Consider the following 24,777-nt stretch of genomic DNA (forward strand, 5'->3'; position numbering starts at 1 on the left):
CCAAAAATCACATAAATAAACATAATATTCACTACATGATACCTATAAAATTGGATGTTATTTTTCAACATTATTGGCCAATATCTCATTGTCTTAATAAAAAAATACCCAAAAAAAATGAGATGACCATCCCAATGTTACATGAATGTCACAAATTACACTTAGCACTTAAAGATAGGATAATCTAAAATATTAATAGATAACTAAGTTGCATTAGCAGTATCAAGCTCCATATTGAAAGTTAATCTTGACATCTCCTGACTGAAATAGAATTAAAATTCGAATTGGAATTGGAATAAATCAGAACATAGAAAAACAGAGAGAACAACAAAAGCAAACAGAGATCAGAACAAAAATAAAATAATTAAAGGGTTCTTCAGAGAGTGCAGAATGAAAAAGAACATTGGAAAGAACTCACCTGGGCTAGGCAAATTAAAACTAGCAGGAAGCTTAGGCACAACAACAGCAGGATGATTCTGCACACACGCCAGAAAACCCTCAGACGGTTCAGGAAATATAATCTCATCGTAAGATTCAACAACACTAGGGATCAAGAATCATACTTATATATTGGCATAAAATACTAATAATTGCCTCATAAAAAAATTCCAACAATCAATAAACCTGCAAGTCCAACACATTAGATATCTTCATTATCAAAATAACCATCTGCTGTCCTCAAAGCTTGGTCACCACCACTACAAAATGCCTTGGTCCCCTACAAAATAAATCGGCAAATCAACATCAATCAAGTTCACACTAGTTTGCACATAAAATATGAATATTCCATTCATGTCAAAGTGACAACAACATGGCCAAATGTCCTTTTCACTGGAAGCATCATGTTTAAAATAATCAAGGAAGGATTTAAATACATTGGTGTTTGATCGGGGGAAAATTTGTCTCTCAACAAATCTCCATTCGGCAAGTGTACCGAATTTGTCGTCAAGTAAAAACTCACAATAGAGTGAGGTCGAATCCCACAGGGATTGATTGATCAAGCAACTTTAATTAGAGGAATGTTCTATTTGAGCGAATCCATGAATAGAGTTGATACTTGCAGAAAATAAAATGGTGGTAAAGTAAATGACTGAAAGTAAATTGCAGAATTGTAATTGGGAATGGGGGAATTGCTCATAAAAGTAAATTGCAGAAATTAAAGAGAATGGGTAAAATCAGAAATGGGGAGTTCATTGGGCTCAGGAGATGTTGCATTCTCCGGATCAATTTCATTCTCATCTCTTCCTCAATCAATGCACCCATTGATCTCCTTGGCAATCTTAAGTGATTGAACAACAATTTCTTGTGGTTCAATCTCTCAAATCTTGATCAATAGCCAATTCCTTGGTCAATTGCTCATGAGAAGAGATGAAGCATGGTCATTGATTATACCACATGCATTTCCCAAATCAAGTGTTAAGAGGGTTATAGCCACATACCCATCCACACCCAATGTGGTCCAGCATGAGAAAGCATTTCTAGTTGATCTCTTCATTCCTCTTTCAAGGTTCCGAATGACATCTATGGCTTCTTCAATGGTCTTCTTCTTGTTCAAGGATCCTCCAGAGGAATGATCTACTGCCTTCCTTGATTCATATGACAAGCCTTCATAGAAGATATGCAACTGCACCCATTCATTAAACATATTTGGTGGACACATTCTTGTTAGGTCTTTGGACCTTTCCCAAGCTTCATAAAGTGTCTCCCCATCTTGCTGTCTGAACGTCTGTACTTCAGTTCTCAGCCTATTAATCCTTTGCGGGGGGTAAAACCTTGCCAAAAACTTATTCACTACCTCCTCCCAGGTTGTCAGGCTTTCTTTTGGGAAAGATTCGAGCCATTTGAATGCCTTGTCCCTGAGTGAGAAAGGGAACAAGAGCAGCCTATAGACATCCTGGTGGACTCCATTGGACTTCACTGTGTCACAAATCCTCAAGAAGATGGTCAAGTGTTGATTCGGATCTTCTTGAGCTCCTCCTCCAAATGAGCAATTATTCTGCACAAGAGTGATGAGCTGAGGTTTTAGCTCGAAATTGTTGGCATGGATGGTTGGTTTTTGGATGCTACTTTCGCAGTTCCCTGGGTTTGGGTTGATATAAGAGCCCAAGACTCTTCTATCCTCCCCACCAGGATTTGCTCTACCTCCTCTACCATGGTTGTGAACCTCTTCCTCACGATGGTCTTCCATGGTTGTTTCAAAGTATTCTTCAAAGTGTTCCTCCTCTTCTTTAGTACCAACCACACGTTTTTCTTTTTCCACCCTTCTTAATCTCAAGAAGGTTCTCTCAGGTTCAGAATCAAAGGTAGTTGAAGCCCCGCCTCTTCTCCCTGTCATACAACCAACAGAGTACAAGCAAAGAAAAGAAATGCAGAGAGTATTTTGTTAGGATTACTGTTAGTGTCAGTGATGCATTATATCAAACAGTTAGTGGGGTTAGTAAACTAAATTGTAAATAACAAAGAAAAACTAAGAAACAGGGGAGGGGAGAAATTAACTAAGACAGAAAGCAAATTACTCAAACAAAAAATTAAATCAAACAAAACAAAAATGCTCAATCTAGTGATCCTCTAATGTAATCATTGTTGATGCACAACCAATCCCCGGCAACGGCGCCATAAACTTGATCGGGGAAAAATTTGTCTCTCAACAAATCTCCATTCGGCAAGTGTACCAAATTTGTCGTCAAGTAAAAACTCACAATAGAGTGAGGTCGAATCCTACAGGGATTGATTGATCAAGCAACTTTAATTAGAGGAATGTTCTAGTTGAGCGAATCCATGAATAGAGTTGATACTTGCAGAAAATAAAATGGCGGTAAAGTAAATGACTGAAATTAAATTGCAGAATTGTAATTGGGAATGGGGGAATTGCTCATAAAAGTAAATTGCAGAAATTAAAGAGAATGGGTAAGATCAGAAATGGGGAGTCCAGTGGGCTCAGGAGATGTTGCATTCTCCGGATCAATTTCATTCTCATCTCTTCCTCAATCAATGCACTCATTGATCTCCTTGGCAATCTTAAGTGATTGAACAACAATTTCTTGTGGTTCAATCTCTCAAATCTTGATCAATAGCCAATTCCTTGGTCAATTGCTCATGAGAAGAGATGAAGCATGGTCACTGATTATACCACATGCATTTCCCAAATCAAGTGTTAAGAGGGTTATAGCCACATACCCATCCACACCCAATGTGGTCTAGCATGAGAAAGCATTTCTAGCTGATCTCTTCATTCCTCTTTCAAGGTTCCGAAGAGATCCAAGTTTGAATAGCTTCTTTTCCAGGATAACTATCCAATTGGATGAAGATCGAAAGCTTTCAAGTAAAATCAAGAGGAAAGATAGAAGAAGAATAATGAAAACTAGTATTGATCCATCAAATTACAACAGAGCTCCCTAACCCAATGAAAGGGGTTTAGTTGTTCATAGCTCTAGAAATCAAATTCAAAGATGGAGAATACATCCTAAAACTAGAAGTGCAGAGAAAGTAAAAATACAAAGAGTTGTTCTATTTTCTAGCTCTCCGTCCATCCCTAAACAATTCAAAGCTACTCCTATATATACTATTCTTCTCAGCTTCTAGTTGGCTCTTCAAGTCTTGGGCCTTTGGGTCTTGAGTTTGAAGCAGTTCCTTTCTTCATTTGGGCTTGGCTTTACTTGCAGAGAGAAAGTGTGAAGTGGGTAGAGACTTTAGCTCAAGACGTCAGGGGTGTTTAACATTTAGCGAAAGTGTAAGTTCGAGAACGTTAGTGACAATTAACATTGTCACTAACATTCCAATGCACCCCTTAGCTTCACGTTAAAGTCCACGTTAACTGAGTTAACGTGGCTTCTAATGTGGCTCTTGCCAACCTTCGAGAACGTTAGTGACACTCAACATTGTCACTAACGTTCCAGTGTGCCCCTTGCTTCACGTTAAAGCTCACGTTAACTGAGTTAACGTGGCTTCTAGCGTGGCTCTTGCCAACCTTCGAGAACATTAGTGACACTCAACATTGTCACTAACGTTCCAATGTGCCCACAGGTCACACGTTAGAGTTCACGTTAACTAGGTTAACGTGGCTTCTAACGTGGCCACTCTTAGCCATCCCAACGTTAGTGACAATGTTGAATGTCATTAATGTTGGCCCATTCTTCATTCCTCATCATTAGCTTCCACGTTAACCAAGTTAACGGGGAAGTTAACGTGGCTCTTGGGGGTTGTGTGTTTGCTTCAACATTAGTGACAATGTTGAGTGTCACTAACGTTGTCGACAAATCTTCATCTCTTATGTTAGCTCCCACGTTAACCAAGTTAACGTGGGAGTTAACGTGGTACTTTGCACCTTAGGTCAACGTTAGTGACAATGTTGAGTGTCACTAACGTTGGCTTCTCTTCCCTCTTTAACGTTAGAGGCCACGTTAACTAGGTTAACGTGGCTCCTAATGTGGCCATTTGTGAGCAATTGCCAACGTTAGTGACAATGTTGAGTGTCACTAATGTTGGCTCAACTTCTCTTCTCCACGTTAGAGTTCACGTTAACTTAGTTAACGTGACTCCTTAACGTGGCATTGATGGCTTTTGAGAGTGTTATTGGCAATCACTTTTCTCCTTAGCCTTGCAAGTTACTCCCATTCTTTGCTTCCTTTGTCCTGAAATCAAGCAATAAAGTGCATCAAAGTTCTAATCCAAGCCATGGGGAATGCAATATAAATTTTGTCATTAAAATCATGCAAAATCCTCATGAAATCATGTAAAATGCACAATTCATGCTTGAATCAGGATGTAAATGATTTTCTACCCAAAACTAGCTTATTTCCTAAGAAAATGCAATGAAACTACCTAAAAACAGTAACGAAAAGGTCAGTGAAACTGGCCAAAATGCCCTGGCATCACAACACCAAACTTAAAGCTTGCTTGTCCCTAAGCAAGTACTGGAACAAGAGAATGATGAATGTAATCTCCAGAGAAATGAGTCATTCTTGTAGAAGTCATATTACTGATTTTATGGTGGTTTCATGCATAGCAACTTAGGTTCATTCCACTGCTGGCTTTCAGACCTTTATCATCTCCTAACATACTCACTTTGTTCTATCCCATGAGACCTTTATTTATTGATCCTTTTATTGTTATTTCAAGGGTTGTTTGTGTTCTTCAGGCTAAGTGCTCTGTAAGGGGGCAACTCTTTAAGATAAGTTTTCAGCCAACACTCCCGAGCCAGTTGGTTCAAGGTGCTAGGTGTTGAAACACCCCTAAGGACTTACTCCCTCAAGTCTCTCCCCCATACATACACACCACAGGCATCTGGTTCATTTATTTTCTTCCTTGAGACCTTGGTGTCCAACACCTCTTTGGCTTACTAAGTGTTCTGTAGTGAGGGTTACTCTTGATAGTGGATTTTCAGCTGATAATCCTGGGTTAGTTAACCCAAGTTACAAAGTGATAAAGCACCCCTAAGAGCTTATTCATCCAAGTAGATCCCTCACACAGGAGCACCACAGACACATGTCTTAAGGTAAACCATTGGTGCCTAGCCTTATTGCTTATTCTTTGTCTTTTGTTTTTCACTCCCGTTGTTCTTTCCTTTTTCTCTTATTAGGATCTTGTTGTTATCTTAGTCTCATGGGTATATCAAAAGTAAAATATTCAGGATAGATAGTTGTCATCTTACCCTTGTGGTTGAACCAACTTAGCTAACTTATGATTACCCCCCAAAGATTCATGAATACACTTCCACATTATGGGCTCCACTCTAGTCTTTTAGAAACATAAACACTCATTCTCTTTTCATTTGATTTAAAAGACAAGCATACAAGTAAGTAAATGAAAGATGCAGTGACACTCCAACCAGAATCATAAACCATTTTCAATCAAAAGCTTAAAAGACGAAATTGAAAAGTGCTTAAGCTAATATGGAAGCATGTTCTATTTCATACAAGATCTTCCTTATTCAAGCATAGAGAAAAGATGGAGTAAAGAAGGAACTCCACCACCTTTTACTTTTGTGGCTGTCCATGCTCTTTTTCTTGTTCTCCTTGCGTGCTCGAACTTCCACATTTGATTGCCCAATCAATCACCTTCAATGCTCCTCTTCTTTTCCCTATAAAATAAAATGAGAAAAGTAAAAAGGAATGTTTGAACCAAATTGAATTCTACGGTTAGCATAATAAAAGCAAGAAAAAGGGTTTTTTTGTTTATTCATGAACTCCGACTAACTAACTAACTGCGTATCCTTATATGCATATTGGTGGCACCATAAGGTGACACCAAACTTAGTTTTGAGCACTGTGATGAAAAGTTGTGTTCAAAGCCTTTAGAATAATGCTTTGAACACCAAACTTGTTCTTCACTATATTCTGCATATCAAGAATTTCACATGTGTTTGTCAAGTTTCGGTTGGAATTCATGAATATTGATTTATTCACTATTTTCTCAATGCATATAAAACATGGGTTGCCTCCCATGAAGCGTTTCTTTAGCGTCACTAGCTTGACGTTTTGCTTTCATCAAGGAGGTTGGTAGTGCTTGAAGTCTTCTCCTCTGGCAGTGGACTTATATCCATTGGTTGGATCAATTATCTCTACATGCTCCAAAGAGAGAACTCTGTTGATGGTGAAAACCTTAGGTAACTGAGATGGCACATTAGGGAGATTAGGGGGGATGTCTATGAAGTAGGCTGAGATTACTTTATCCCCTGGAGAGAAATCTTCCGTAGGGATCTTCTTGTTCCGCCACCCCCTTGGTACCTTCTTCTTTGCCCCTGGTGCTGTTTTCTTATTCTTGGTGACCTCCTTTTTTGATGAGCTTTTGTTGATGTCCTCACATGCCTCTGGTGGCTTAGGTTCTTCCAATTTTTTCTTGACCTGTGGCACTTGCTGTTTGCCTTGTCCATCAACCTAGTGAATCTCAGGATGAGCTGGCTGTGCTTCAGTGCTTGCTTCTTCCTTTAACATCTCATCATGATGTTTGCTTGATTCCTTGTACTCTTGGTCTTCTTCTTTGAAGACATTAAAGCTGAGTTGCTCATCATGGATTCTCAGTATTAGCTCCCCTTTCTCCACATCTATGAGTGCTCTAACAGTAGCGAGAAATGGTCTACCCAGTATGATTGGGTGCAGGTGACTCTCTTCCATGTCCAGGATGACAAAGTCTGTTGGGAGAAAGTATTTTCCAACTTTGAGCAACATATTTTCCACTACTCCTATTGCTTGCTTTTGAGTCTTGTCGGCCAACCTTATGACTACATCTGTGGGTAGTATCTCATTGATATGCATCCTTTTCACCAGGGATAGGGGCACTAAGTTGATGCTTGCTCCTAAATCGCAAAGTGCTCTCTCAAAAAGTGTCTCCCCTATGGCACAAGGGATGTGAAAACTCCCTGGGTCTCTTCTTTTTGTAGGTAGCTCAGGTTGAATCAGAGCACTACATTCTTTGTTCATCACTATAGTCTGGCCCCCCTTGAGTGAACTCTTCCTGGAAAGAAGTTCCTTCATATATTTGCTGAATGCTGGCATTTGCTGAATGGCCTTGATGAATAGTATGTTCACATTCAAGGATGCAAACAAGTCCAAGAACCTTGAGTATATTCTCTTTCCCACAGCACCCTTAAGTAGTTGGGAAAATGGTGCATATAGTCTCAGCAGCTCCTGTTGTGAGATTTCTGGTCCTTGATGGTCTTTCTTCTCCTTCTCTACTAAGGTATCTCCAGGTTGTTCTGTCAGATTGCTTGGCTTGTCTTCAGTCTCCTTATCATTTGTAGTGACCATGTTGCAATCCTCCCATCTTACTTTCTTCGTTTCACCTCTCAGATTCTTCTCCGTGTCACTTGGGAAGCTATCAGTGGGTCTGGGAATCTTCTCAGATAAATATCCCACTTGAAATTCCAGCTTCTTGATTGCTTCTCCCCGATTCTTCATACTGGCTCGCACCTCCTCTTTGAACACCTTATTATCTTGAATGTCTTTGCATATGCTTTCAAGGAGGGTTTCTATCTTTGAGATTCTGTCATCAAATGATGGTAGGTTGGGATTAGGGGTAGATGGATGAGATGTGTTGATGTGGGGGTGTTGATATGCCCTCTATGTGAATTGTTGATGAGCTGCATTGTTGTTGGAGTTGTAACGTCTCTGGTCTTGGCTTTGCTCTTGCTGATTCTCCCACCCAAAGTTTGGGTGGTTCCTCCATCTAGGGTTGTAGGTCTTTGAGTATGGATCATGGTTTTGTCTAGGTGAATTCCCAATGTAGTTGGCTTGCTCAAGGTCCTTTTCTTCAACTTCTTCTTGGGTTGATGATGAGGTGGTGATTGCTGCTACTTGACTTCTTTCCATCTTCTTGGTGAGGTCAGCTAGCTGCTTGGTGATGAGCTTGTTTTGAGCCAGCAGAGCATCTACATTGTTTAGCTCCATCACCCCTCTAGTGTTCCCTCTTTCGGAAGCATAGAAGTAGTCGTTCTCAGCTACAGCTTCAATGACATCTATGGCTTCTTCAATGGTCTTCTTCTTGTTCAAGGATCCTCCAGAGGAATGATCTACTGCCTTCCTTGATTCATATGACAAGCCTTCATAGAAGATATGCAACTGCACCCATTCATTAAACATATTTGGTGGACACCTTCTTGTTAGGTCTTTGGACCTTTCCCAAGCTTCATAAAGTGTCTCTCCATCTTGCTGTCTGAACGTCTGTACTTCAGTTCTCAGCCTATTGATCCTTTGTGGGGGGTAAAACCTTGCCAAAAACTTATTCACTACCTCCTCCCAGGTTGTCAGGCTTTCTTTTGGGAAAGATTTGAGCCATTTGAATGCCTTGTCCCTGAGTGAGAAAGGGAACAAGCAGCCTATAGACATCCTGGTGGACTCCATTGGACTTCACTGTGTCACAAATCCTCAAGAAGATGGTCAAGTGTTGATTCGGATCTTCTTGAGCTCCTCCTCCAAATGAGCAATTATTCTGCACAAGAGTGATGAGCTGAGGTTTTAGCTCGAAATTGTTGGCATGGATGGTTGGTTTTTGGATGCTACTTTCGCAGTTCCCTGGGTTTGGGTTGATATAAGAGCCCAAGACTCTTCTATCCTCCCCACCAGGATTTGCTCTACCTCCTCCACCATGGTTGTGAACCTCTTCCTCACGATGGTCTTCCATGGTTGTTTCAAAGTATTCTTCAAAGTGTTCCTCCTCTTCTTTAGTACCAACCACACGTTTTTCTTTTGCCACCCTTCTTAATCTCAAGAAGGTTCTCTCATGTTCAGAATCAAAGGTAGTTGAAGCCCCGCCTCTTCTCCCTGTCATACAACCAACAGAGTACAAGCAAAGAAAAGAAATGCAGAGAGTATTTTGTTAGGATTACTGTTAGTGTCAGTGATGCATTATATCAAACAGTTAGTGGGGTTAGTAAACTAAATTGTAAATAACAAAGAAAAACTAAGAAACAGGGGAGGGGAGAAATTAACTAAGACAGAAAGCAAATTACTCAAACAAAAAATTAAATCAAACAAAACAAAAATGCTCAATCTAGTGATCCTCTAATGTAATCATTGTTGATGCACAACCAATCCCCGGCAACGGCGCCATAAACTTGATCGGGGAAAAATTTGTCTCTCAACAAATCTCCATTCGGCAAGTGTACCAAATTTGTCGTCAAGTAAAAACTCACAATAGAGTGAGGTCGAATCCTACAGGGATTGATTGATCAAGCAACTTTAATTAGAGGAATGTTCTAGTTGAGCGAATCCATGAATAGAGTTGATACTTGCAGAAAATAAAATGGCGGTAAAGTAAATGACTGAAATTAAATTGCAGAATTGTAATTGGGAATGGGGGAATTGCTCATAAAAGTAAATTGCAGAAATTAAAGAGAATGGGTAAGATCAGAAATGGGGAGTCCAGTGGGCTCAGGAGATGTTGCATTCTCCGGATCAATTTCATTCTCATCTCTTCCTCAATCAATGCACTCATTGATCTCCTTGGCAATCTTAAGTGATTGAACAACAATTTCTTGTGGTTCAATCTCTCAAATCTTGATCAATAGCCAATTCCTTGGTCAATTGCTCATGAGAAGAGATGAAGCATGGTCACTGATTATACCACATGCATTTCCCAAATCAAGTGTTAAGAGGGTTATAGCCACATACCCATCCACACCCAATGTGGTCCAGCATGAGAAAGCATTTCTAGCTGATCTCTTCATTCCTCTTTCAAGGTTCCGAAGAGATCCAAGTTTGAATAGCTTCTTTTCCAGGATAACTATCCAATTGGATGAAGATCGAAAGCTTTCAAGTAAAATCAAGAGGAAAGATAGAAGAAGAATAATGAAAACTAGTATTGATCCATCAAATTACAACAGAGCTCCCTAACCCAATGAAAGGGGTTTAGTTGTTCATAGCTCTAGAAATCAAATTCAAAGATGGAGAATACATCCTAAAACTAGAAGTGCAGAGAAAGTAAAAATACAAAGAGTTGTTCTATTTTCTAGCTCTCCGTCCATCCCTAAACAATTCAATGCTACTCCTATATATACTATTCTTCTCAGCTTCTAGTTGGCTCTTCAAGTCTTGGGCCTTTGGGTCTTGAGTTTGAAGCAGTTCCTTTCTTCATTTGGGCTTGGCTTTACTTGCAGAGAGAAAGTGTGAAGTGGGTAGAGACTTTAGCTCAAGACGTCAGGGGTGTTTAACATTTAGCGAAAGTGTAAGTTCGAGAACGTTAGTGAAAATTAACATTGTCACTAACGTTCCAATGCACCCCTTAGCTTCACGTTAAAGTCCACGTTAACTGAGTTAACGTGGCTCTTGCCAACCTTCGAGAACGTTAGTGACAGTCAACATTGTCACTAACGTTCCAGTGTGCCCTTTGCTTCACGTTAAAGCTCATGTTAACTGAGTTAACGTGGCTTCTAGCGTGGCTCTTGCCAACCTTCGAGAACGTTAGTGACACTCAACATTGTCACTAACGTTCCAATGTGCCCATAGGTCACACGTTAGAGTTCACGTTAACTAGGTTAACATGGCTTCTAACGTGGCCACTCTTAGCCATCCCAACGTTAGTGATAATGTTGAATGTCACTAACGTTGGCCCATTCTTCGTTCCTCATCGTTAGCTTCCACGTTAACTAAGTTAACGGGGAAGTTAACGTGGCTCTTGGGGGTTGTGTGGTTGCTTCAACGTTAGTGATAATGTTGAGTGTCACTAACGTTGTCGACAATTCTTCATCTCTTACGTTAGCTCCCACGTTAACCAAGTTAACGTGGGAGTTAACGTGGTACTTTGCACCTTAGGTCAACGTTAGTGACAATGTTGAGTGTCACTAACGTTGGCTTCTCTTCCCTCTTTAACGTTAGAGGCCACGTTAACTAGGTTAACATGGCTCCTAATGTGGCCATTTGTGAGCAATTGCCAACGTTAGTGACAATGTTGAGTGTCACTAACGTTGGCTCAACTTCTCTTCTCCACGTTAGAGTTCACGTTAACTTAGTTAACGTGACTCCTTAACGTGGCATTGATGGCTTTTGAGAGTGTTATTGGCAATCACTTTTCTCCTTAGCCTTGCAAGTTACTCCCATTCTTTGCTTCCTTTGTCCTGAACTCAAGCAATAAAGTGCATCAAAGTTCTAATCCAAGCCATGGGGAATGCAATATAAATTTTGTCATTAAAATCATGCAAAATCCTCATGAAATCATGTAAAATGCACAATGCATGCTTGAATCAGGATGTAAATGATTTTCTACCCTAAAATAGCTTATTTCCTAAGAAAATGCAATGAAACTACCTTAAAACAGTAACGAAAAGGTCAGTGAAACTGGCCAAAATGCCCTGCCATCAATGTTCCATTAAACTCATTTTAACACCAATCACTTGAATGATCATCCGACTCTAAGAGTAAATTTGATTGGATAATAGTATATCAAAATTAAACTCTAGTTAAATGGGGCATCAACCCCAACTATTTGGCCTGAATCCATCTCAATTAACCTTATTTTTTGAGGTCAACGCATCAATTTACAGAATTTCTGAAAAACAATGGAGTAGGGAGGAGGCATACCTTGCCAGTAAGAATGACAACCCCAATAGAACTATCATGCCTGGCATCATTGAAAGCACGAATAAGTTCCTTAACTGCATTAGGTCGAAAGGCATTCCTTCTCTCAAGCCTATTAATACTAATCTGCAACCACACTCACCCAATCATAAAAATCCAAAATAAAAATGAACTTAAAAAAGTTGAAAGCTGAAACCCAAACCTTGGCTATGCCATCCCCAACAGCCTTCTCGTAGATGATGTCAGTGAACTCCTTGTCAGAGTCAGCATCGGAAGCGATGACCCTCCAAACGACGTCGTGGGAGGGAACATCATCGTGAGCACGTTCGTAGCTATCATTTCGGGAAGTTGAAGAGTCATAGAGGCCAAGTTGGAGTTGGTTGTGGGGATGAAGAGAAGGGTGATCAGATTGAGAAGAGGTACCAATGTGGTTGACTATGGAGGCGAGTCTCCTGGTCACGGTGTCAAGTACAAGCAGGTTCTTCTTCTCTGCCATTGAAGCTTTTTTGTGAGAGATAAAAGTTATGGTTAGTTAGTTATGCACGAATGAAGGGAAGCATAAAGCATTGGTGCTTTTTTCTTTTTTCCCCTAACTTTTATTGAAATTAAAGGGAGAGAGTAGATTAGAAGATTTCATACCGTATTTTTGGATAAGATAAGCTGATAAGGGGAAAGAGAGTTACTGTAACGGCACAGTTACTGTTGACTTCGCGCCAGAAAAGAGTGTGTGCTTCTGAAAATTGAAAACAATAAATAAATAATTTCTAAGTGAATATATAAGAAATCCATGGCCTATTATATATGTCATGTGAGTTTGGTGTTTAATGTGAAATAATTCAGATAAACACATCAGTTTATTAATTAATTATTCTGATATGCAACTTGTTAGGGAGTGAACACGTAGGTTAGCGAAAATTAACTTCGGAGTATTACAGAAGGGGAACTTAGTCTGTCCAATTCGAGTACCAAGTTTCTTTCATTTTAACTCATAATTTTAGAGCCTCTGTTTCATGAAGAGATCCAACTCCAGTGAAAGTTGCTGATTTGCATTTAATCTCATCGTAAAGTTACTAGGGATCATATTCCTGTACAAAACTGTGAAAAAGAAGAAACGCACAGGGTTAAGAAATTTAAAATTTTGAACCTCATCATGCTATTCAAGTAGTACGCAAGAAAAATTGGGAATAATATTCTATAAACATACCTGAAGAATTACAAGCAACTTGCTAACAATTCCATTCAAGTAGGGTGTTAAAATATCACGTGTGCAGTTCTCACTGAAGTTGAGTACTGTTGAAGCGGCATGTGCTTGTATAGATCATATTAATGAAAAGTTTATACTAGAAGCTTATTTAATTAAAAAATAAGGTAGATCCACAAACTGCACTCTTGCATAGCATGTTGATTATTACCAAAGGAATATAATAAAACCAATTGCCATCAAGATATATGAATCTAACATGACAGTGAATTTACTACAACATATAATACAATGTCACTCTTTTATGAGTTTATGCTATATTGAGAATGCAAGAAACTAATATTGTAAATGAAACCTGCACTAGTTATAAAGTTGCATAGCAACAATCAAGACTATACCCAAAGTTCATAAGGAAATTACATAATTTTCATTTCAATTTTCTACTAATCATTGTGAGATTATCCATGTTCAGTGACAATAAAAACTACACTAGTTATATGCATAATGAAACAATAGTAGTTTGGAATATATATATATATATATATATATATATATATATATTAACTAGTGATAAAACATACTAGTTATATGCATAATGAAACAATGTGGCAGGAACAGGTTGAATATGGTGGGAGGTATGAAACATGCTAAAATGGTAAAGAGTAGAGTTCTGAAACCAGATTGCTAATGGACACACACGTCAGAATGCCAATAAAAAATAATTTTGCTACTTTTTTGCAACCAATTTTGCTATGCAATGAAACCATACACTTACCATCAAACTGCTTAAAGAGATCATTGCTGTTCTTTGCAACATCTTCCTTTGCTGCAACACAAGCAGAATTGATCTCCATGTCATGTTGCTCATTGCTATTAGAAGCATTACTGTACACAAATGATTGATATTGCATCAGTTGATCACAAAAGTATTAGTTTAAGAGTGGATTACGACTGAATGAATTGGAATTAAACACTCAGTAACAAATAAAAAATAGCAGTATAAAAAAATTCTTGAACAGGTTAGTTCTATTTTGATGCAACAAATGAATGAAATCACTAAGTCAAAATCAGAGAATTTGTTCTTGCATTGCCATAAAACTAGCCACTCAAATGGGGGAAAGGAGAAAAAAGTTCATAATATGAAATTTATGGTGAGCAGCAGCATACAAATGAGAAGATCAAGAAAATAAAAGAAAAAAAGATATATAAAAAGAAAATAACTGTTCTTCACTCATACCTGATTACACCAACATTTCCAAGTCTCAATGAGTCTTGCCGCACTTTCAACCTGGCCTCTTGTCTCACAGCCTTTGAAACCGATATCAGCAAATCAGATATTATTTTCATCCGCTGCAAAATAGAAGGAACAAATGTAAATTTGATGCATGATAAAAGGAAAGCTCATTGTTGATACTTGAAGAAGTGTAATCTAATTTGAAGCTGGTGTGAGTGTGAAGAGTCATCCAATTTATTTGTTTCATTCAAGATAGAAATTAATTAAAGTGTAATTATGTGTCACCATAAAAACCACCACCACTACAACAATAACTACTAAACATTGCATGGCTACATGAACCAAACAAAACAAGGCTATAGTATCCTGTCCTAAATCAAAATTAAATTTAAATAATTAACATTTAATCCCCTTTCAGATTTAAATATCTACCTTCCCACAATAATATAAGATGCTAATATATACTATATTCCAGGAAAAATCAAATGTAGCTAGGGCAGAAGCAGAATGTCATGAAAAAGACAAGGATTTATGGATGTGAAGATAATTATAACACAGCTCACATCAACACCTTTCATATATGTATTAAAACTAGCTGATTAGACACTTGTTAATTAGCAAACTCTTAGAATAATATCCATGTCTTAAAAGTACCATTTCCCCCCTAATTACTTGATATAAATAGAACCAAACTTTATAGTTCCTATCCTCAATTACTGATAGAAAGCTTATTGATTGTATCCATTAAACACTTTTTTCTTGTTAGTGACAACACAAGTAATACACAGCATTACACAAGCGTAAATGGAAGAAAGAAAGAAAAAAAAATTACATATGGCATCTTTTTTTGGCCAGCTAATTATCAAAGACTCCTTTCTCTTATATTCCATAACTCCACAAATATTAGACCAAACGATCACCTTTTACTATTTAAATGCTCATCACTTTGAACTATACCCAATCGAAACTGTTGTTTAACTTGTTCACTATACTATTAAGGACTAACATAGAGACCAATCACACTACAAATTGAAACCATTGATAAGTAAAGTTAGCACCCCTATCCCAAAACATTCTTTCACTAGTTTTATGTGTCTTAATTTTTTAGCAACATTAACACCACCTATTGCATTCAGTCACTGTGATTAAGATATCTATATTCACTAGCCGCTCTAAGCTTCAGCCTATCTGCAATGGAGAAAAATCAATGGTGTGAGTAAATACTTACAACTTCAACTGAGCTTAAAGAAATCACATTGCAGAGGAAACTATAAAGTATGAATAAATTGGTGATGAATTTACATATAAAGTTTCGATAGGGCACAAGTTACTTTTTCTAACAAAACTATTCAAGTTAGTGAAATGGAATTGGCATATATCAGTAACTTGAAAATTCTTGCATGTTTGAATTTTAGCCCCACAGATTTTCCTCAGTGCGCTGAAATGAATTTCGATCAATTTCCCCTGAGCCGAAATAAAGGCTTATATCAGTTAAACTTCTCAGCCGTTCAATGCAATCCACAAAGTGCTATATTGAAAGGAATGAGTTCCAGTATATATTTCATTCAGAAACCACTTTGGAAATATAATGAAGAAGAAAATTAAAGTATGCTGCCAAGTTGATGAGAGAAAATAGAACAATAATTCCACTTTATTTATAACACATGCATGATAAAAGATATTATATGCAGAAAATTAATGATCATGATTCATTATTTCTAATGGTGGAATCACTTATTAGTACCATCAATAACATACATTTTACAAAGTGTTTGACTCATAAAAAGATGAGAAACAAAGAATACATCAAAGATCTTGTACTAATTTCAAAACTAAAACTTGATCACACATTTTTATTCACCCATTTTTGTTAATTGTACTAACAGAGTATATCAGAAAAAAACTTGTGCGCCATAGACTGAACAAAAATCTCTCAAAACTTCATTAGTTATTACTAATAATGAATAGCATATAACAAATCAAAACTTGGCATAAAATTAAGTGTGATTAAGAGGGAATACATTAAGTTTTGAATGTATGAAATAAAAGATAAAAGATGATAGTGCTTACAGAGAAAGCAAGTGATCGAAAGCAAGAAGCACTTCTATCTGCAGGGGAAGTGCATTCAGAGTAATCGTTTTCAAGAATATACCATAAAAATATATATAGGATTAACACCAAAATGAAAATAAAAAATAAAGATCCTAATAAATACAAGAATTAAAAATTGAATTATTAGAAGGTTTAGAAGCTAGCTCTCTTATTGAGGATAAATATACCATAGGCCATCGCTGAACCACATGCAACCAAAAACCACTCAGTTTTTGCTTCAATCTTGAAAGAGTTGTACTATATTGTCCTGATGTTGAAGGACTAACTGCAGAGTCCTGTGAACTACGGCTCCTGTAGCACTTTCACCATAATCAACAAACTCTGAATCAGCAAACAAAAATTTTATGAACAAAATTAACAAACTACACAGCATTTAATATTATCATTGTTTATGAACAAATATGAACAATATTATGAACAGTAAACAGACATTTTATGAACAAAATTCACAAAGTACACATCATCCAATATTATCAGTGCTTATGAACAAGTATGAATAAAAAAATGAGCAAAATTATGAACAACAAAGTGACTGTTTAACAAATTACACATCATTCAATGTTCTCAATTTATCGTACTCACCGGCTGCAGGAGGAAGAGCAGTGGCAGAAACACAAAAGGAGAGCGACAATTTATCGTACTCAATTTATCATACTCACCGACACAGAGAGAGAGAGAATGAGAGCGCTCGAACAAAGGAGACGGCCAACGAGCTTCCAAACAACGGTGAGGGAGCTTCCAATCAAGGCGACACAGCTTTCTACGATGGCAACGGATCTTCTACGGTGGCGGTGGAGGCTGTGTCTGTGTAGGGGCTGCGGTGGCTGTGCCACTGCGGGGCTGCGAGGCTGTGGGGTTGCGGGGAGCTGCGAGGGCTGATGTGGGGGCTGCGTGGCTGCAGTGGCGGCAGAGACTGCGATGGCTGCGGGCGACAAGCTGCAGGGCAAAGAGTTCCAGGGATGAGGGCGAATAGGAGTGTGAATGGAGTGTGAATGGTGTTTGAATGGAGTGTGAATATGGGTGGTGATAAAATTAGGGTTTTCAATATTTTCGACGGAAAATTTAAATTATAGACGGATTTTCTGTCTATAATAATTTAATAAAATGCAGCGTTTTGTCTATTTAATTACAGGCGGATTTTCCATCATCTGAGATATGCACAATTAGTTTTTACCCACGCTTTAGACCATATCTCGAATGCACTGCCCTTATCACTCTAATTGTGCATATCTCGGATGCAGTGGGTAAAAACTAATTTTTGTCATATCACGGATGCACTGCATCCGAGATATAGTTTTGTTCATATCTCGGGTGCATCCGAAATATGACTAGCACGTAATGTGTCACAACACGGTAGCAGTGCATTCGTAATACGTTTTTAGTGTGGTTTCTCCCATTGCATCCGAGATGTGACCCAAAATGTATTTTAGTAAATAGTTGTACGTTTATTTAAATCGGTAAATATTTTATATTTTTAATTTAAATAAAAAATCCTAATACTTTTGGTTATATTATATTAGATTAATTTATTTTTGGTGTTTTTTGATTTTTCAATTTGAAAGAATATATATTTTTAACTTTTAAATAAATTTTAATTTTATCTTTTTAAAATATTAATTTTTTATGGTAAATAATTATTCAATTATTTTTAATTACGTCTAGGTAAATTATTTTTTATCACATTACTTTCATTCTATGTAAAATTTATCTTTTTAGTTTAACTCTTAAATATTTTTACTCATCATATAATCTTTGTAGAATGAATAGTAAATAAATTTTCAAAAAAAGAAAAAAAAAGCATGGTACATGTATAATAAAATATAAATTATCCCTTTCTACTCTAATGTACCAAACTTATTTAATATTTAATTTAATTAAATTTTATTTTAATTTTAAAATAAATTTTAATTTTATCCTTTAACAATATCAATTTTTTATGGTTGATAATTATTCTATTTTTTAATCACATTTAAATAAATTATTTTTACTCACATTACTTTCATTCTAAGTAATATTTTTTTTAATTTTAATCTTAAAGATTTTTATTCGTCATAAAATACTTGTAGAATGATTAGTAGATAAATTTTCGAAAAAGAAAAAAAAGAATGATACATGTACAATAAAATATAAATTATGTCTTTTTATCTCTAATGTACCAAACTTCTTTAATGTTTAATTTAATTAAACTTTATTTTTATTTTTGAAATAAATTTAATTTTATCATTTAATAATATCAATTTTGTATGGTATATAATTGTTCATACCTGACCCAAAATATAAGCTAGGCCCAATAAAGTTAAAAGGCCCTATCAAGAAGAATGGCCTCATCCACGTGTCCGACCTCTTCTAAGAGGTCGGAACAAATTGAAATAGGCAGCTCACACTTAATTGAGTGAGCAATTGCCCCCCTGAATCTCTCACCCACTTCTAGAAGAGAGATCTCAACAACCTTAAGATAAAGGGACGGTTATCCACCATCAAAAGTGAAACTATTTCAACGGTGGTTATTGCCTCATCTCCTATAAATACTATGACACACTCAGGTACATTTAAGTTCCAATACATTAAAACCTGCTAAGATCCTTGCTAACTTAAGCATTGGAGCGTTTTGCAGGTACCACCCTCCACCTTCCCACAAACAACTCGGATGACGGCCATAGAATGCGAGCTAAGTCAGAATCTACTCCATTGAGGATTTGGGCCTCACATACAAGCCCAAAGGCAATCCAGTTTCAGGTAACTCTCGGAATATTGGCGCCGTTGCTGGAGACCTGGAGATCAACGCTTCATGGCAGACGACCAATATGAAGACGGACGCACCGCATCCGATTCAGACTAAGAATACCAAGATATGGTCAACAACGATCGGGCTATAATAGTACCTCCCCCGAGAATGGAGGGACCGCACGGTGAAAGCCCCTCAAGTGTCCAAGACTAGAAAAGGATCCCTTCTTAGATTCACCAACCGGAAGGGGAGGAGCGAACACATTCCACCGATTTTATGGGGTTGCTACATGGGCATCAAGGTCGACTCGAGCAACTAGAGCAAGAGCTAGAGCAACAGCGTGAGGCGGGGAGGAGTTTAAGAAGTGAAATCAAGCAACAAAGGGAGCTCGAAGACAAGCTCTCAAAATTAGAATCCGATCTTCGGAATAAAAATTCCCGCACAGTTCAAGAAGATACCCCCTTGGGGGGAGAAGATCCCTTCACAGAAGATATCATACGGGCACGAGTTCCTAGAAACTTTAAAATCCTCGACATGAATTTCTACGATGGAACCACTGGCCTAAAGCATCACCTCTGTAATTTCAAAAGTCGAATGTATCTGGCCGATGCCTCGGACACGACTCGTTACAGGCTTCCGATACTTGACAAGCAGTTTCAACGACCTCTCGCATAAGTTTCTCATGCGATTCTCAATTCAAAAAGACAAAGTCAAGCATGCAACCAGTCTACTCGGAGTAAAATAGGAGGTTGGAGAATCCATAAGAGACTACATGGAGAGATTCAACAAAGCGTGCTTGGAAATCCAAGACCTACCTACTGAGGTAGTGATAATGGGACTTGTCAATGGCCTCTGAGAAGGCCCATTCTCCCAGTCTATGTCAAAAAGACATCCGACTTCCCTAAGTGATGTACAAAAATGAGATGAAAAGTACATCAATATAGAAGAAAATGCCAGGCTACAGGAGCCGAGTTGGTGACCAGGGCACCCTCAACAGTCGAAAGAAAAAGAGAGGGAGATTAAGAGAAAAGAAGAAGTCGGGCCCAAGAAGCCCAGAAGATACCACACCTATACTCCGCTACGAGTTTCCTTAGTGGATATCTATAGGGAAATCTTTCACACCGAGAAGCTTCCTCCTCCGCATCCCATTAAGAACAAAAAAGGTGAAAATCGTAACGAATATTGTGAATACCACAAGCTGTACAGGCATTCCACAAATGATTGCTACGACCTAAAAAATGTGATAAAAAAAGCTGGCCAGGGAAGGTCGGCTGGATAGATATCTCATGGAAAGGTCGAACAATCATGGAAAAAGGAAGAGAGATGAGGAAGGCCACGAATGGAGAGGTCTGACCCTATAGACTCCAAAATGACACGTTCATAAGAGGCAGTTGAAAGAAGTCTACCAGGTCGGGGATAATGAACTCGACCTTCCCACAATCTCCTTCACCAGAGAAGATAGACAGGGGATCATACCCGGGCACGATAACCCGGTGGTAATTACCATAATCCTTGCCAATGCTCACCTACATAGAACCTTGGTAGACCAAGGAAGTTCCACCAACATACTGTTCAAATCAGTATTTGATAAATTGGGATTAGAGAGAAGGAATTAAAAGCCTATCCGGATACTCTTTTCGGATTGGGAGATGCTCCTATTAAGCCACTGGGCTTCATCCCTTTGTATACAACCTTTAGAAAGGGATTGAGGTCCAAGACTTTAAACATCAACTTCATTGTCGTCGATGTGACATTGGCATATAACGCTTTGATTGGAAGGACGACCTTAAACTGACTAGGAGCAGCCGTCTCCACTCCTCATCTTTGCATGAAGTTCTCAACAGAAGATAGAATTACCACCATTAGAGGAGATCAAAATTTGGCAAGAAAGTGTTATAATGAAAGCCTGAACCTCCAAAGAAAGGGTAAAGAGGTCAATGCAATTGAACTCAGAGGAGTCCGAGGAAGGAAAAAGCTACGACCCCAACCCAGAGGGAAAATGGTGGAAGTCCAGATTGGACGAGAAGCTGGAAAGAACACCAATATAGGAGTCAGCATAAAGGAAAATCTGAAGCAAGAGCTTGTAAAACTCCTACAAGAAAATTCTGACTTCTTCGCCTGGAAAGCTTCCGACATGTCCAGAATATATCCCGAGCTTATGACATATAAGTTAGCAGTTCACTCGAGATCTCGACCTATCTAACAAAGAAGACAAAAGCTTGGGATAGAACGAGCTCAAGTGGTCGAAGAGCAAGTACAAGCCTTGCTAGAAGCCGGGTTCATCCAGCAATTCAAGTACCCAGCAAGGCTGGCAAATGTAGTGTTAGTCAAAAAGGAGAATGGAAAGTGGAGGATGTGTGTCGATTATACCGACCTCAACAAAGCATGAACAAAAGGCCCGTATCGTCTACCCAACATTAACACCTTAGTAGACTCCAGCTCGGGGTATCAATATCTATCATTCATGGATGCCTACTCAGGATATAATCAAATCCTAATGTACAAGTCAGATCAGGAGAAAACCTCTTTCATCACACCCAGAGCAAACTACTGCTATGTGGTCATGCCATTTGGATTAAAAAATGCAGGGGCCATATAACAAATGTTGATGAATAAGGTGTTCGCACCTCACCTTGGAAACCTAATAGAGGTATACGTAGATGACATGCTAGTGAAGACCAAGGATGAAGTCAGTCTACTGACAGACCTCTCTCAAGTTTTCGATACCATAAGGAAGCATGGAATGAGGCTAAATTCTACCAAGTGCACATTTGCAGTAGAAGTTAAAAAATTCTTGGGATTTATGCTTACACAAAGGGGAATCGAAGCTAACCCCGACAAGTGCAGAGAAGTCCTAGAAATAAAGAGTCCGACCTGTCTAAAGGAAGTCCAACAGTTGGATTGCCGACTTGCAGCCTTATCCAGATTCTTAGCAGGATCAGCCCTAAGATCCTTGCCACTTTTTTCATTGATTAAGAAAGGATGCCAGTTTGAATGGACACCTGACTATGAAGAGGCTTTTCAGGAGTTTAAGAAATTTTTGAGCCAATCTCCCATCCTCACTATGCCAAAAATGGGAGAGGAACTGGTATTATATTTAGCTATCTCCAAGAAGGCCATAGCGTCAACCTTGATACGAGAAGACGAGGTGGACAGCTTCCCATCTACTTTACCAGAAAAGTGTTGCAAGGCCCCGAGTTAAGGTATTAAAAAATTGAAAAGTTGGCATACGCTTTAATTGTAGCATGCAGAAGGCTCGGACCTTATTTCTAGGCTGGCACCATAAGAGTCCGAGCGAACCAACTCATGAAACAGATCCTTCAGAAAATGGATATTGCGGGCAGAATGGTTCAATGGGCCATAGAGCTATCCGAGTTCGATTTGAAATATGAAACTCGGACAGCAATCAAAGCCCAATGTCTCACTGACTTCGTCGCAGAATATACAGGCGACCAGATTGAAACCTCCACGACTTGGGAGCTCTATGTAGATGGATCCTCCAACAAGGTTGGAAGTGGAGCATACATAATATTGGTCAATGAAGAGGATACTCAAATAGAGATGTCTTTGACATTTGAGTTCTCTGCTTCCAATAACCAGGCCGAATATGAAGCCCTGATTGCATGACTAAAACTGGCTAAAGAAATCGGTGCGACCAAGGTAATCATCTTCAATGACTCCCAAGTAGTGACTTCTCAAAATCAATGGAGAGTACCAGGCAAAGGATCCTAATATGAAAAGATACTTGGAAAAAACACTCGAGCATCTTAGGCAATTCCGGAAAACCGAGGTCAGACACATAACTCGAGATCTCAAAAGTAGAGCCGATGCTCTCTCTAAATTAGCAAGTACCAAGCCAAGGGGGAACAACAGGAGCCTTATACAAGAAACTCTTCAGGATCCCTCCGTCATGAAGACGGATAACAAGTCGGACATTCTACCCGTCTCAGGATTAGGCCTCGGATGGATAACTCCTATAGTCGAATATCTGAAATTCAACATCCTTCCCGAGGAACACAAGGAGGCTCACAAACTTAAAAGGGAAGCACAGAACTACACTTTGGTGTAAAATGTCCTTTATAAAAGAGGGATATCTATGCCATTATTAAAATGCGTTCCAACCTCTAAGACAGAGGAGCTCCTGGATGAAGTACACAATGGCATTTGTGGAAATCACCTCGTTGCAAGATCTTTAGCCAGGAAGGTGATCCGAGCTGGGTTCTTCTGGCCGACCTTATAAAAGTCGCTGCCGACTTTGTTAAAAAATGCCAACCTTGTCAGATGCACGCAAACTCTCATGTTGCTCCCCTCGAAGAGCTTATCAGCGTTACCTCTCCCTGGCCCTTTGCGAAATGGGGATTGGACGTACTCAGACCTTTTCCCCAAGCTCCAAGAAAGGTCAAATATTTGATTGTGGGAGTAGATTACTTCACCAAGTGGGTAGAAGCAGATTCCCTAGCCACTATCATGGCACAGAAAAGTCAAAAACTCCTTTACAGGAATATAATTACTCGGTTCGGAGTCCCCCATTCTATCATCACAGACAATGGTACTTAGTTCACAGATTCCACATTTAGACATTTAGTGTCCAGCATGAAGATCAAACATCAATTCACATCAGTAGAGCATCCTCAAGCCAATGGACAAGCTGAAGCCGCTAATAAGGTTATATTAGAAAGACTAAAAAAGAGGCTACAAGATGCAAAAGGAGCTTGGGTGGAAGAGCTTCCTCAAGTCTTATGGGCTTATAGAACAACACCTTACTCCACAACTGGAGAAACACCCTTCCAACTTGCATATGGAATAGTAGCCATGATTCCTGTTGAGATCAATAAGCAAATTCCAAGGGTGAGATTTTATGACGAAGTGGACAACATCCAAGCCCAAAAAGAAGAGCTCAAACTACTTCCAGAGGTTCGAGAGCAAGCACAAATAAGACAAGCAGCGTTAAAGCAATGGATGACGACAAGGTATAACCAAAAAGTCATTCAAAGGAGCTTCGTGGTAAACGCCCTAGTCTTAATACGAAATGACATCAGAGTAAACAAGTCGGGAAAAGGGAAGCTTGGTGCAAATTGGAAGGGACCTTACAAGATAGCTGAAGTCCTGGAAAAGGGCTATTATAAAGTGTCCAGCCTAAGTGGAGCCAAGCTCCCTAAATCGTGGCACGCGTGCAATATGAAAAGATATTATAGCTAGAAGCGTACTTTGTTCCCTGATGTACTCTTTTTCCCGACTCCATAATTTTTTTCCGAGGAGGGTTTTCCCGAAGGGGGTTTTAACGAGGCATCAAAGCGGTGGCTAGGGGAATTTATTCCCTTAGTAGTCAAAGCATATTTGTAAAGTTATATTTCATTAATAATAGTATTTCTTTCTTTAAAAATTCCATTACCTTTACTACGATATGCACCGACTTAAGCTCAAAAAATCGCAAAAATCTTTTGCCCGACCTATGTGGTCGACAGGATAAAGCGACGAGGTACAAGTCGGTGTAAAG

General features: G+C 38.7%; 1 protein-coding gene across 1 annotated transcript; it reads right to left on the reverse strand.

Moving 5' to 3' along the window:
• Window positions 1–585: 585 nt before the first annotated feature.
• LOC114927663 (1,4-dihydroxy-2-naphthoyl-CoA synthase, peroxisomal-like) lies at window positions 586–12,522 on the reverse strand. The gene is made up of 3 exons (XM_029298104.2): window positions 12,211–12,522; window positions 12,012–12,134; window positions 586–718 (listed from the first exon to the last, which is right to left on the reverse strand). Exons 1-3 carry the CDS (start codon window positions 12,502–12,504, stop codon window positions 641–643), a joined length of 495 nt encoding a protein of 164 aa, XP_029153937.1. The 5' UTR covers window positions 12,505–12,522; the 3' UTR covers window positions 586–640.
• Between the last annotated feature and the right edge of the window lie 12,255 nt (window positions 12,523–24,777).

Source organism: Arachis hypogaea, chromosome 4, assembly GCF_003086295.3.
Source record: "Arachis hypogaea cultivar Tifrunner chromosome 4, arahy.Tifrunner.gnm2.J5K5, whole genome shotgun sequence".
Lineage (NCBI taxonomy): Eukaryota > Viridiplantae > Streptophyta > Magnoliopsida > Fabales > Fabaceae > Arachis > Arachis hypogaea.